This window comes from Pelodiscus sinensis, chromosome 3 (genome assembly GCF_052426305.1).
Source record: "Pelodiscus sinensis isolate ZL-2025 chromosome 3, ASM5242630v1, whole genome shotgun sequence".
In the NCBI taxonomy this organism is placed as follows: Eukaryota; Metazoa; Chordata; order Testudines; family Trionychidae; genus Pelodiscus; species Pelodiscus sinensis.
The window spans coordinates 98,290,733-98,305,258 of NC_143054.1; the positions used below are offsets into that span (position 1 = coordinate 98,290,733).

At 40.3% G+C, this 14,526-nt stretch overlaps 1 protein-coding gene across 2 annotated transcripts in view; it reads right to left on the bottom strand.

Annotated features, from left to right (window-relative positions):
• The window catches only part of HBS1L (HBS1 like translational GTPase), a 113,012-nt gene that overhangs the window by 15,625 nt on the left and 82,861 nt on the right, over window positions 1-14,526 (bottom strand). For both annotated transcript variants that reach the window (XM_075924223.2, XM_075924222.2), the window contains exons 7-12: window positions 13,709-13,874; window positions 11,575-11,692; window positions 5,817-5,963; window positions 4,220-4,294; window positions 2,091-2,208; window positions 1,811-1,879 (exon numbers count right to left, since the gene is read on the bottom strand). In XM_075924223.2, the coding sequence (XP_075780338.2) occupies window positions 1,811-1,879; window positions 2,091-2,208; window positions 4,220-4,294; window positions 5,817-5,963; window positions 11,575-11,692; window positions 13,709-13,874 (693 nt within the window). The remainder of the gene's footprint in view (window positions 1-1,810; window positions 1,880-2,090; window positions 2,209-4,219; window positions 4,295-5,816; window positions 5,964-11,574; window positions 11,693-13,708; window positions 13,875-14,526) is intronic.

The following is a 14,526-nucleotide window of genomic DNA, read 5'->3' on the forward strand; positions in this document are numbered from 1 at the left end:
GCATCTCTGATTCAGCTGCTGCTGAAACTGACCAGCAGCGGCTGAATCAGGGACACCTGGGGCAGAGCCGGACTATCGGAAGGGGGGGGCTTAGAGAGGTCTGGGGTGGCATCCCCTCCCACCCCACTCCAGACCCCTCATAGCCCTTCCATCCGATAGTCCAGCATATCTGATAATCCGGCACCCCCTGGGTCCTAAAGGTGCCGGATTATCGGAAGTTTACTATATATTTCTCATTTTGAAAATCTATATACAGTAGACTTCGGATAATCCGGAACCTTTGGGACCTAGATGGTGCTGAATTATCGGATATGCTGGACTATCAGGAGGTACTATAAGGTTTATTTATATATACATAAACACAGTATATACTGTATATAAAGTGTTTTTAACCCTTTTTATTGTAGCACAATCACTGTCCAGCGTCACACAATGCCAGTGGCAAACTGATTCAGTCCCGTCCGGTTTCACTCGGTTCAGCTGCTGCCGCCACCGCCTTATAACTCGTTTTTTGCAGAACTTCACTCACTAGGCTCTTGCCATTTTGATGCCGGACTCTCAGGAGTGCCATACAATTGGATGCTGGACTATTGGAGTTTTACTGAACTAGTGAGTGCAATTTTAGTCATATAAATGTTCTCACTGGTTATTTATTAAAAAAGTGAGTGGTAGGCTACTGTTCTTGCTCTTATAGATATACTTGAAGCAAAGTTCTTCCAAACTATAAAGACATGTTTGGTTTCAGACAAAAATTCGTAACTTTTTTTTAAGTTTCAGCATGTATCTAGAAATGTTTTATGCATATATGTTATATTCATAGAATAACAGAGTAACATTTCTTTCTTCATTAGGGTGCTCCGTCATATGTATCTAGAGAAGCATTACCAGATGAACCAGTGGGACATTTTTCTTCTCTATTACAACCGATTTGTATCTGAATTACTGTGTTGGTCAAATAACAACAAACATGCAACACCACAAAAGTGTGGAAAGTGAGAGAACCACGTGTGCTAGAAAAAAAATCTAAAATAAAAATATAAGGGCCCAAATTTCAAAGCTGGATAAGTGTTCAAAACTAGCCATGCATGAAAAAAATTTACTATTTAAACAACAGACTCTGTATCTGTAAATAAGGACGTAATTCCCAAACTACCACCAAAAATATTTCGCAAATGCGGATTTGTATAGAGTAGGTTTAGTAAAATTATTCATTTTAAGTTCATTAGTAAAGCTGTAAAATTGAGCTCACTACAAAATTAATTATTGAAAAGTTCCTCAATAGTTTTACGTACGGTATACATATAGCAACACTGTAATGATGTTTACTCTGGTATGCAACATACTTCAATGTGATAAATTCTTAAAGTTTCAACAGTAAATAATAGAACGTATGACGTGGCAATAAATTAATGGTTACTATGTCAGGTTGTATAATAAATCTCAGATCACACTGCCACTTAATTATGCTCTCAAGGAATAAGAACCGAACCACAAGCCAAGACTACTGATTTCTATACCCCAATCTGCAAATTCCACATGTGTAACCATCAGTATGACACAATCAGCTTCTTTACCAGTAAAACATCAATAAAACATACAATAATAAAACTGCTTTGTACACATAAAATAAGTATAATCCCCTGAACAGAAGTCTCTTTTTACACTTATTTTATAGTCAGATTTTTAGCAGTTAAAAGAAATGATTTTAAAATAATTTAAAATTTGTCAAAATATGCACACACACATCTAGCTATAGATTTACATCTTCAGATCCATTAATCAAATAAAATTTATACACAGTAAAACCAACCTTTAAAGACATCAGACACGCATAATCTAAAGGGTTTATCCACTGATCTCTGAGGTGGTTTGAAAGAATCTGAAAATAAATTAATAATACCTTGAGATTCTCTATATTTAAGTGACCAAAATGATCATCTCACAATTTTTCACTTAAGCAACCGAATATATTTCATCCCATCTCCCCCTGCTACACACAAACACACACAATTTCCTCCCCCAAAAAGAACAGTTTTGACAAACAAGAATACAATGTACCAAATAAAAATAAAGCAGAATGGCACACTCACCAATTTGTTCTAACAAACATTTTCCCTTATACCATTCAGTGAGTTCACTTGATTGACATACTGAGACTAGATTTTCACCACCAAGGCCACTTGTAGGGATATAAGCTACATCAGACTCCTAATTAAAGAAACAGAACAAAAAAAAATTCTCAAAAATACATATACAATGCATCTGTAGAATGGTACCTTTATGAAAAAACAGCAGTAAAGAGCACATTTACAATATTACTACAACTATATTTAAATTCATGGCATTTTGCTTACTATTTCACATTTTCCTTGAGTCAAAAAGAAAATATTTTGCCTGATAATACCCAGCCTCTAATAAGATGAACTCTCAATTTATTCAAAATTTGAAGGTCTTCTTGGCTGATGAAGCTTCCTTCTGTTTACTGTACATCAAAGCAATCAAAGCGAAGACAAAATCAGAAAGTATACGTTACATGTGACAGTTACATAACTGTAAGATGAGAGTACAAATCATTGTTGCAATCACTGTTATATGTTTGCACCAAATCTTGTACAAAGTGGGCCAAGTAAGATGTCTATGAAAATCTTATGATTTGCAGATTCTGTTTATACTGCTCATGGGCATGCATCATTTTTGCATTTGAAGTTTTAAGTATTAGCTATGTACTTGTATTTCAAACATTTGCTTCTGGAGACCTCAACAGGCCGCTTGGCCAGCCCATTGTGAAACGGTTGCTAGTGAAGTGAACAACAGTACTTGACTGACTATGTACAGCTGGTGTTGCCAATCCACATCCAACAAACTTTGATGCAAACGTTCATACCAGCATGTAAGCGATGGCTGCTCCTTGAAAAGGACTGAATCATGCATGGACAGGCGACTTCATGACAAACTCCATCTTGGGACATACTTTCACACAAACAGAACAATGGGAATCCCTTCACATGCGCAAAGATAATAAAGAGGGTCCTGGATGTTCTTCCATTTTTGTCTTCATTCCTACTTCTCGCCTATGAAGGATCTCGCCTATGAACTGAAGTCTGCAAGGACTGCTGAGTCATCCTAACAGATGATGTATTCCAGAAACTAAGACACCAGTTTATTTCATCTCTGCTACATGCCTGCACCAATAATTTTGCAATTGGTATACATATTCTTTTAAAAATTTTACTATCCCTTTTCTTTCTTTTATTAAAAAACCTTTAGATTTTAGATTCTAAAGTATTGGCTGACAGCATGATACAGAGGCAGCAAGGTGTGGGCGGTGGGAGGAGCGCGCACGTGTTCGATAAGATTCATCAATAAGCTGAGGCTTATCAGTTAATCGCATACACGTGATATCCCTAGCAGGGACATGGCATTTTTTTGTCCACCCACTTGCAAACTGGTACCACTGATTCTGGGATCTGCCACACAATCTTTGCCAGGTCTAAAATGGCCTCATTAATTGGGAGGGCCATCTATGAGGAGGAGGTATAGTGGAGGATGCTAAAGAGTAGAGAATGTGTATCCTTGACTTCCTCCAATGGTGTCTGGAGGGTTTCAGTCACTCTTTTGCCAGCTCCTGGAAGGGATGAAAGTCATTCCCGGAGATGATGGAGAAAGCATGACAGCTTTGCCTGAGGAATGAATAGAATGTGGTTCTCGGTACAAGCTTCCTGGTTCCTCAATAATTTGAGGAATTTCTGAATGCTGCAGACAGGGAGGTGTGCCTCAGGATAAGTGGAGCCCCCAGGCGGCCAGGGGGGAAGCAGAGCCCCTGCCGCACTGACCTCCTCTGGTCCAGTAAATTCCCTGGTTCTGAACCAGTCAGGTCCCAAGGATGCCGGACAGGGAGATACAGCCTGTACTATAAAGACAGGTGCATAACTGATGGGATAACCATCTCCAGAGAGTAGTTATCAATGGTTCTGAGTCATGCTGGAAGGGCATAATGAGTATGGTTCTGCAAGGGTCAGTTTTGGGGCAAGTTCTGTTCAGTATCTTCATCAATGATTTAGATAATGGAAGAGAGTACACCTATAAAGTTTGCAGATGATACCATATTGTGAAGGGTTGCAAGTGCTTTGGAAATGATCTAGACAAACTGGAGAAATAGAAGAGTTGTTATACGGGAGGCCGCAAGCCTTTAAAAACCTCAATCTTAAATTTACTTTACCTTAAAGCCAGCTTGTTTAAGAAACTGGCCAAGTTTACTGGTAATTTCCAGAAATCTCTCCTGATGCCAACTGACCTAAAATAAAAACATTTTTTGAAAAAAAATATTGGATTTTGGCATATTTCTCTATACAAATTACATCGACTGCTTAATACTGTACACCCAGCTTAAGACCTTACATGAAAACTTCAGTTCAAAGATTAAGCCTAATTAATAAAATGTTGATAGTGTTTCTTCCACATTTTGAGAAAGACAGCATTGAGCATATTATGAAAGAAAATGAATTGAAGGCCTTATTCTACAATGTGGAATGTAACTGAATGCAATAGGGCTGCATTTAGGCACAGAAATTTGTCTATCTGGAATAAGTTGTAGGGTAAATCTGCAGTTCTACTTTCTGTCTAAGATACTATAAATGAACTTGTTCACCACAGTACCTCTGATTTTTGTTTTTAAATTCACATAGTATCATTCACCTGCTCTGGAGGTGGGTGACAGGGAAGGAATCATGTGAGGATTACCTGTTGTGATCCCTCTCTCTGGGGCATGTGGTATTGGCCACTGTCAGCAGCAGGAGTGGTCTGAGGCCGGCTGCGGCAGCTGGCGCCCCAGGCGGAAGGCGTGATCGGCGCTCCCACCTGCACAGCCGTGACGTAATCACGGGGCACCCTATTACGTCATCATCGGGCGCCCGGGCCAGTGGCACCAACGGCAACTGCCTAGTTTGCCTAGGCTCACGGGCCGCCCCTGGTCGGCAGACAGGATACTGGGCTAGATGGACCTTTGGTCTGACCCAGTATGGCCGTTCTTATGTTCAAGGCAAAACAAAAATCAGACTCCACAAGGATTTCTCTTAATTTACATGTATTTAGTTGTAATGTATTACTAATATGTACAGTAAGTGTAATTTTAAATAAATAGCATGTTTTTGAGCAAATGCAGCTACATACACTCATCAGCACCCCATGTGACTCTACAACTGTCATCAGGGTGGCAATTCCGAGGGTGACCCACAGACTTACAGGGGCCCTGGGCAAGGTAGAGGAGGGGCTAAAATCTGGGCCCCCCAGTAGGGGTGGAGCCTCAGGTGAGAGGAGTGGGGCTGAGAGCTAGCCTCCCCCAGCCATCCCTGAGCACTACCTAGACCCTGCTGTACAGGGCTCTGGTGGTGATTTAAAGGCTCTGGGGCTCCAGCTTCTGCAGCTGACCCTTCCCCCCATCAATGGTCCTGACAATCTTCATGGGGAATGTTTACCCCAGTAAATGTCAGCAGGATTACTTAGACAGTACTCTTTGGGGAGATTTTAAAAAAATACAAAGTGGAGTTACAGATCCAATTCCCATTGACTCCCAATGGGAATTTAGCATCTAACTGCCCCTTATTTTTGAAAATCTACCTCTTCTTGGTCTACATGAGGAATTCACAGGCTTCAGAAGAATTTTCTTCTTGCTGAACACAGGCATTATGAGAACTGGTAACTGTGTAAAGAAAAAGGGAAGGACAAATCTTCTGGCCGTGGAACACAGATCCTCTTAATTTAGAATTCATATGAAGGGATACGGAACCTTTCAGTAAAGAAAATGATCAAGCAAGTACCTGATCCATTTTATTGACTGCAACTGCCAGTTGTGTTACTCCGAGAGAGCGAACCAACAACCCGTGTTCTCGTGTCTGTCCACCAGTCTCAAACCCTGCTTCAAACTCTCCTCTGCTGGCATCTACAACCAAGATAGCCACATCAGCCTAGGTGACAAAAAAGATGGTTAGGAAAATAATTTGTACAAGATAAATATATTATGGATAAATATGGCCCTGACTAGTCAAACACACACCTTAACCTATACTCAACAAGAGACCGTCAGCACGACTCCAGATGAAAACGGGAATGCCTTTTCTGTTCCCTCAGGCCTGCCCAAAAACCCTAGCTCCAAATCAAAGTCCCAATTCATTCCCTTTTTCCACACAAGGGATCAGAAGGATATCATGAAGTGAGCTGAGCCACGCATTAACTGACAGAGACCTACCGCATCATTCTGTAATGTTATGCCAATACCCAAGCAGCCCCATAGGTTACAGGGAACTTACATCAGACTCTTGTTTAACCACCAACCACACCTCAAGAAAGCTAAAGCTGCAACATATAATATTTAACCCTCCAAACAGCTACAGTTGCCCTAAAAAAGTTACAGCAGTCAAAAAAAGGAGATAGAATATTGGGAATCAGTAAGAAAGGGACAGCGAAGAAAACAGAGAATATCTTATTGCCTCTACATAAATTCATGGTACAACCACATCTTGAATACTGCATGTAGATGTGTCGCCTCATCTCAAAATATATATCTTGACTTTGGAAAAAGTTCAGAAACAGGCATCCAAAATTATTAGGGGTATAGAACAGCTGTCATTTGAGGAGAGATTAATAAGACTGGGACTTTTCAGCTTGGAAAAGAGACGACTGAGGGGAGGAGGAGATGATATAGGTCTATATAATCATGATCGGTATGGAAAGTGATTAAAGAAGAATTATTTACTCCTTCCCATAACACAAGAACTAGTGGTCACCAAATTAAATTTAAAACAAACAAAAAGAAGTATTTCTTCATACAATGCACAGTCAATCTGTTGAATTCCTTGCCAGAGGATGTTGTGAACTCCAAGACTATAAGACGGTTAAAAAAGGAATACATTAATGGAAGATAGATCTATCAATAGCTATTAGCCACATAGGGCAGGGATGGTGTCCCTAACCTCTGTGTGTCTGAAGCTGAGAATGGTGACTGGGGTTGGATCATTTGATGATTAATTACTTCTTCTGTTCATTCCTCTGGCACTGACCACAGTCAGAGGACAGGATACTGGGCTAGATGGACCTTTGCTCTGACCCAGTATGGTCATTCTTTCGTTCTTATATTCAATTTAGAAAAAAGCATAAGACATTATGCGAAGCGGACAGGAGCTGCAGACAGGGGAGTTTGACAGAGGGAGGCCTACGATGGTCAGGAACACCCGCAACACCTGTGCCAGCACTGCTTCTGTCTCCTCCACCGGTGCCTGTAAGGTTCCAGAAACAGCACCTGAGCATGGATGCCTCTACCCAGATCCTGGTGTGGTTTTGCAGGGACTGTGGATTGCAATTCCCACTTATTAATATCCAGGCTGGGGAGATCATCCAATGCGAGAGATGCCTGCTGGTGGAATCTCTCAGGCAGCAGGTGGTAGAGCTACAGGAGAAGGTGGCTAGGTTGAGGAGCACCTGCATCCATGAGAAATTCCTGGACCATGTTCATGAGGAGACAGCTGAGGTAGCTGTCCCAGTACACAGGACTGTGGACACACCACTGGTGGAGGAGGAGATGGCTCAGGATGGAAAGTGGCAGCTGGTTACTTCTGGCAGCAGGCACTGCTCCACCCCTGCTCCGAACCCTCCCGCCGTGGTACTAGGAAACCGTTATGCTCTTCTTTATACAAGAGATCAGCAATCACCCCATACACCGGAGGCGGAGAAGCCCCGTACCTCCAAGGCTGGGAGGTCTGCTGCCACCACTATGAATAGGAAACATAGGGAAGTGGTGGTCGGAGACTCTCTTCTGAGGGGGACGGAGGCGCCCATATGTCGCCCTGACATTTCATCTCAGGAGGTATGTTGTCTGCCAGGGGCCCATATCCAAGATGTTACAGAGGCATTGTCGAGGATTATCAGGCCCTCTGACTACTACCCCATGCTACTCATCCATGTGGGCACTAATGACACTGTGATGTGTGACACTGAGCAGATCAAGAGTGACTACAGGGCTCTGGGAGTACAGGTGAAGGGGTTGGGAGCGCAGGTGGTATTCTCTTCGATCCTTCCTATTGAAGGTAGGGGCCCAGGCAGAGACAGGTGCATCCTGGAGGTGAATGCCTGGCTGCGAAGATGGTGTCGCCAGGAGGGCTTTGGCTTCCTCGACCATGGGATGCTATTCCAGGAAGGACTGCTAAGCAGGGATGGGGTCCACCTTTCGAGGAGGGGGAAGACCCTATTTGGATACAGAATGGCAAACCTAGTGAGGAAGGCTTTAAACTAGGTTCGATGGGGACAGGTGAGCAAAGCCCACAGGTAAGTGGAGAATATGGAGACCTGGGAGATGGGTCGGAAATGGGAGGGAGCGTGGGCTACAATGGCAGAGAGAAAGGAGGGTCAGGGCAAAACTGGGAGGCAAGGTCAAATCAGGATCTTAGACGCCTATATACAAATGCGAGAAGTATGGGAAATAAGCAAGAAGAACAGGAAGTGCTAATAAATAAGTACAATTATGACACTGTTGGCATCACAGAAACTTGGTGGGATAATACACATGATTGGAATGTTTGCATAGAAGGGTACAGCTTGCTCAGGAAAGATAGACAGGGAAAAAAGGGAGGAGGTGTTGCCATATACATTAAAAATGAACACACTTGGAGTGAGGTGGAGATGGACATAGGAGACGGAAGTGTTGAGAGTCTCTGGGTTAGGCTAAAAGGGATTAAAAACAAAGGTAATGTCATACTAGGAGTCTACTACAGGCCACCTACCCAGGTGGAAGAAGTGGATGAGGCTTTTTTTAAACAACTAACAATATCATCCAAAGCCCAAGATTTGGTGGTGATGGGGGACTTCAACTATCTAGATATATGTTGGGAAAATAACACTGCAGGGCACAGACTATCCAATAAGTTCTTGGACTGCACTGGAGACTTTTTATTTTAGAAGGTTAAAAAAAGCTACCAGGGGGGAAGCTGTTCTAGATTTGATCCTAACAAATAGGGAGGAACTGATTGAGAATTTGAAAGTGGAAGGCAGCTTGGGTAAAAGTGATCATGAAATCATAGAGTTCACAATTCTAAGGAAGGGTAGAAGGGAGAACAACAAAATAGAGACAATGGATTTCAGGAAGGCGGATTTTGGTAAGCTTAGAGAGCTGATAGGTAAGGTTCCATAGGAATCGAGACTGAAGAGAGTTGGCAGTTTTTCAAAGGGACAGTGTTAAAGGCCCAAAAGCAAGCTATTCCGATGTGTCGGAAAGATAGAAAATACAGCAAAAGACCGCCTTGGCTTAACCATGAGATCCTGCATGATCTAAAAATAATAAAGTCATATAAAAAATGGAAAGTAGGACAAATTACAAAAGGATGAATATAGGCAAACAGCACAGGAATGCAGGAGCAAGATTAGAAAGGCAAAGGCACAGAATGAGTTCGAACTAGCTATAGGAATAAAGGGAAACAAGAAGACTTTTTATAAATACATTAGAAGCAAGAAGACGACCAAGGAGAGGGTTGGCCCACTGGTCAGTGAGGAGGGAGAAACAGTAACAGGAAACTTGGAAATGGAAGAGATGCTCAATGACTTCTTTGATTCGGTCTTCACCGAGAAGTCTGTAGGAATGCCTAACATAGTGAAGGCTAGTGGGAAGGGGGTAGTTTTAGAATGTAAAATAAAAAAAGAACAAGTCAAAAATCACCTAGAAAAGTTAGATGCTGGCAAGTCACTAGGGCCTGATGAAATGCATCCTAGAATACCCAAGGAGCTGATAAAGGAGGTATCTGAGCCTCTAGCTATCATCTTTGGAAAATCATGGGAGACAGGAGAGATTCCAGAAGACTGGAAAAGGGCAAATATAGTGCCCATCTATAAAAAGGGAAAAAGAACAAACCAGGATTCTATAGACCAGTTAGTTTAACTTCTGTGCCAGGGAAGATAATGGAGCAAGTAATTAAATAAATCATCTGAAAACACTTGGAAAGTGGCAAGGTGATAGGAAACAGCCAGCATGGATTTGTAAAGAATAAACCGTGTCAAACCAATCTGATAGCTTTCTTTGATAGGATAACGAGTCTTGTGGATACGGGAGAAGCGGTGGATGTGGTATATCTAGACTTTAATAAGGCATTTGATACGGTCTCGCATGATATTCTTATCAATAAACTAGGTAAATACAACTTAGATGGGGCTACTATAAGGTGGGTGCACAACTGGCTGGATAACCGTACTCAGAGGGTAGTTATTAATGGCTCACAATCCTGCTGGAAAGGCATAACAAGTGGGGTTCCACAAGGATCTGTTCTGGGACCGGCTCTGTTCAATATCTTCATCAACGATTTAGACATTGGTATAGAAAGCATGCTTATTAAGTTTGCAGATGATACCAAGCTGGGAGGGGTTGCGACTAATCTGGATGATAGGGTCATAATTCAAAATGACCTGGACAAATTGGAGAAATGGTCTGAGGTAAATAGGATGAAGTTTAATAAAGACAAAGGCAAAGTGCTCCACTTAGGAAGGAACAATCAGTTTCATACATACAGAATTGGAAGCGATTGTCTGGGAAGGAGTATGGCAGAAAGGGATCTAGGGGTTATAGTGGACCACAAGTTGAATATGAGTCAGCAGTGTGGTGCTGTTGCAAAGAAAGCAAACATGATTCTGGGATGCATTAACAGGTGTGTTGTGAGCAAGACACGAGAAGTCATTCTTCTGCTCTACTCTGCGCTGGTTAGGTCTCAGTTGGAGTATTGTGTTCAGTTCTGGGCACTGCATTTCAAGAAAGATGTGGAGAAATTGGAGAGGGTCCAGAGAAGAGCAACAAGAATGATTAAAAGTCTAGAGAACATGACCTATGAGAGAAGACTGAAGGAATTGGGTTTGTTTAGTTTAGAAAAGAGAAGATTGAGGGGGGACATGATAGCCGTTTTCAGGAATCTAAAAGGGTGTCATAAGGAGGAGGGAGAAACTTGTTCATCTTGGCCTCTGGGGATAGAATAAGAAGCAATGGGCTTAAACTGCAGCAAGGGAGTTTAGGATGGACATTAGGAAAAAGTTCCTAACTATCAGGGTAGCCAAACACTGGAATAAATTGCCCAGGGAGGTTGTAGAATCTCCATCTCTGGAGATATTTAAGAGTAGGTTAGATAAATGTCTATCAGGGATGGTCTAGACATTATTTGGTCCTGCCATGAGGGCAGGGGACTGGACTCGATGATCTCTCGAGGTCCCTTCCAGTCCTAGTATTCTATGATTCTATGGTTTCAGTTCTCAAAACTCTCTCCCCCTCTCCTCTCCTTCCTCCCCAAAAAGTTAAAATTTCCTGAAAATGAAAGACTTATTTTTCCCCGTTTTTTAAAGGTTAGGATGCCCAAAATACATTTACATGTATGATGTTTTGAACAGAAGATTATCTGCTAATATGTAATATATAGAAACTGTTAAAGATTCTGGGGGGGAAGGGTTTGAGGGGGAATTGATGTTGTTTAAAAGGTTAGATTTAAATAAGGTACAATACTAAGTTATAAAACAACACATTATATTTGATACGCGCAGTTAAGAAATATTTACTACCTGTGCAGCTCCTGTGATCATATTTGGTATGAAATCTTTATGGCCTGGAGCATCCATCAAAGTAATAACTTTAGTCTTTGTCTCAAATTTGGTCATGCCCACATCCATTGTTACTCCCCTTAAATAAAACACACATCATTACAACTGCTTGTCAAGTTCATCAGACACAGTTATTAAATAGCAGACTTAATAAATCAGAACACCATAGCCACTATTCGTTTATTTGAACATATACTAAATTTGGCCAGTTTAAGGAGACTACTTGTGGCATGACTTTTCCTTTTATTGGACAAACTATCTATCTGCATCTGAATTTCATCTTGAAAAAGTTAAGAAAACATGTGTTGCCAAGAAAAGTTTTACTCTTCCCCTTTATATGGTTCTTTGCTATGTATAAAGATATCCAAATCTAATTCTGCTATGCCAAGTAGGAGAGGAGATGTATAGTTAGCCAAAAATTGCTGATAAGAAGAGAACAACATGTAAACAGTTGAAGTCCTAGAAGCTGAAAATATGGCAGCTGCATACCATAACAGATTATATCCTCAAATCAAAGAACAAGTAACACAGTTCTGAATTAACTAGCAAAGCACAAAGCTGCTGTTACATTTTGTAAGTCAGTATTTTGAAGTTCTCCACCCTTGAAAAATAGGGATCAACAGCAGCAAAAGCACAATCAAGAAAAAATTACTGACTATAATTATAGGAATTAAGATATACTTTTGTAAATGTCACATCATTCACATCTGCCTGTTATGATTCAAAAAGGGCAGAATAGTTCTGGACTCAAGTCCAAATTTGACTAAACTGCATCTATGGGAAATCGCCTTGTCCTATCCATTTTTTAACCATGAGACACCAAATGACAGTAAAACACTATCTAAATATTTAAGGAGCACTTCAGAACTCTTTAGTTTTAAAATATAGGCTTGAAAGTGGGGGGGGGGGGGGGAAGAGGGAAAAATAATCCAAGTTCTTAGCCTGGTTTGAGGGCGAAAATTATTTAAGTTTCCTGTAAACATGGAATAGCTCTTTTATTTACAGAAATAAAAGCAAAGACATTGTTTACATATTCATCCTAATCTTTAATAACACTTTAGTTTTAAAGCAACATTTAAAAATATTTTATTACTAGATAGCCAAATTCCATTTTCAGGATTTTAAGTTCTGAGACAAAAAACATTTTCACATTTTTGTCTGCAACAAAGATTTTTGGTTGATTGGATTTTTGTCGTTTTCAAACAAAAGCCTGTATTGAACATATGTAGGGGAAGACTGGTATTTGAAGAAGTTTTGCAGTGTTCATGAAAATAAACTAAAGTTCATTTCTCTTTCATTTTTTTTAAAAAAGCTAGTCTCTCTGCAGCCCACCCCACTCCCATTTCTCTGTATCAGTTTACATTTTCAAGGTTATCTTTGTAACCAGAGGAGCCTGAATACCATGATACCATGGGTGATGAGCATGACATAAAAATACAATTACATTAGATAAACAAATTTCATTCTGTGGTTTTAAATGAAACCCAAGATACTGACAAACACCACAAAAACTGTGGTAAGATATTAAAATTACTGTTTAGTTCATGTTTTTCTGAACACAGAAGGTTATTGTCCACAGATCCAATTTATATAGCTTTTAAAACTGACTTTATGATTTTTTTAAATTATCCACATTACTTCCTTCTCATTGTAATACAATTTAAAAATGCATTACACAGAAAAAGTATTTACACATTTTATTTCAATTTAATATGTTGCTGGCAGAGACATTTCAAAGGGTGTTCTAATATTAATTTAACAAGTCAGATGTAATAGACAAAAAATTCACCTTTCTTAAACTCCTCACATGCACTGGTGCCTTGATCAAACAAATTGTATCAGCTCTTCATACTGAGGATTTTAACAACAAAAAATACCCAACTTCTCAATGGCATTCCATTTCTATAGCCAAGACAAGATACTTATTTTCGTTCAATAGCATACCTCTAAGTAGACGAAGGATGAAATATTTTCTACCAAATATTTTACTCTTAAAATATTTAAGTAGCACATAGCTAATCAGTATAATGACAGTTAGTAACAGACGTCACAATCAGAGAAAACATTAATTCATGTTAGACGTTAACTTGCCTACCTTTCTCTTTCTTCCCCAGTTTCATCCAACACCCATGCATAAGCAAATGAAGCTTTGCCAGCCTTTTTGGATTCCTGCTCATATTTATGCATAGTTCGTTTGTTCACATTGCCCAACAGGTAAAGTAAATGACCCATTAAAGTACTTTTACCTGCATCAACATGTCCTAAGAAGGGAAGTAAATATTAGACCGGTATTATTAAACTACAAATTTTAGACTTCATAATACAGCTGGAAAAGAAACACACTGTAGGTATGTGATAGAAATGTAGCCGTGTTAGTCTGGTGTAGCTGAAACAAAATACAGGACTATGTAGCACTTTAAAGACTAACAAGATGGTTTATTAGATGATGAGCTTTCGTGGGCCAGACCCAAATGGGTCTGGCCCACAAAAGCTCATCATCTAATAAACCATCTTGTTAGTCTTTAAAGTGCTACATAGTCCTGTATTTTGTTTCAACTGTAGATATGGGAATTAATGCCCTGAAGTTTTGTTTCATGCTCATGCAATTCAGAGTCTAACAATCATACACAGCAGCAGACAAGAATTATCTAGAGAGAAGAAATGGGTGAAGTTTGACAATGACCTCTGTTTTGCCAAACTTAAGTTAAAAAGAAAAATGCTAAAAAGATGAGTCCACTTCAAAGTATACTATATTTTGACAAGATATGGGGAAGGGCAGAAGGCCTACTTGGTAGTTCAGTCCATGAAGATGACAAGTGGTTATACTCTACAAGGGCAAGAGGTTTTCAGTGCAATCTGAGACATTTTCTTTCCTAAATAGAGGCATATCTTGCTCCTGCAACACACACAGAC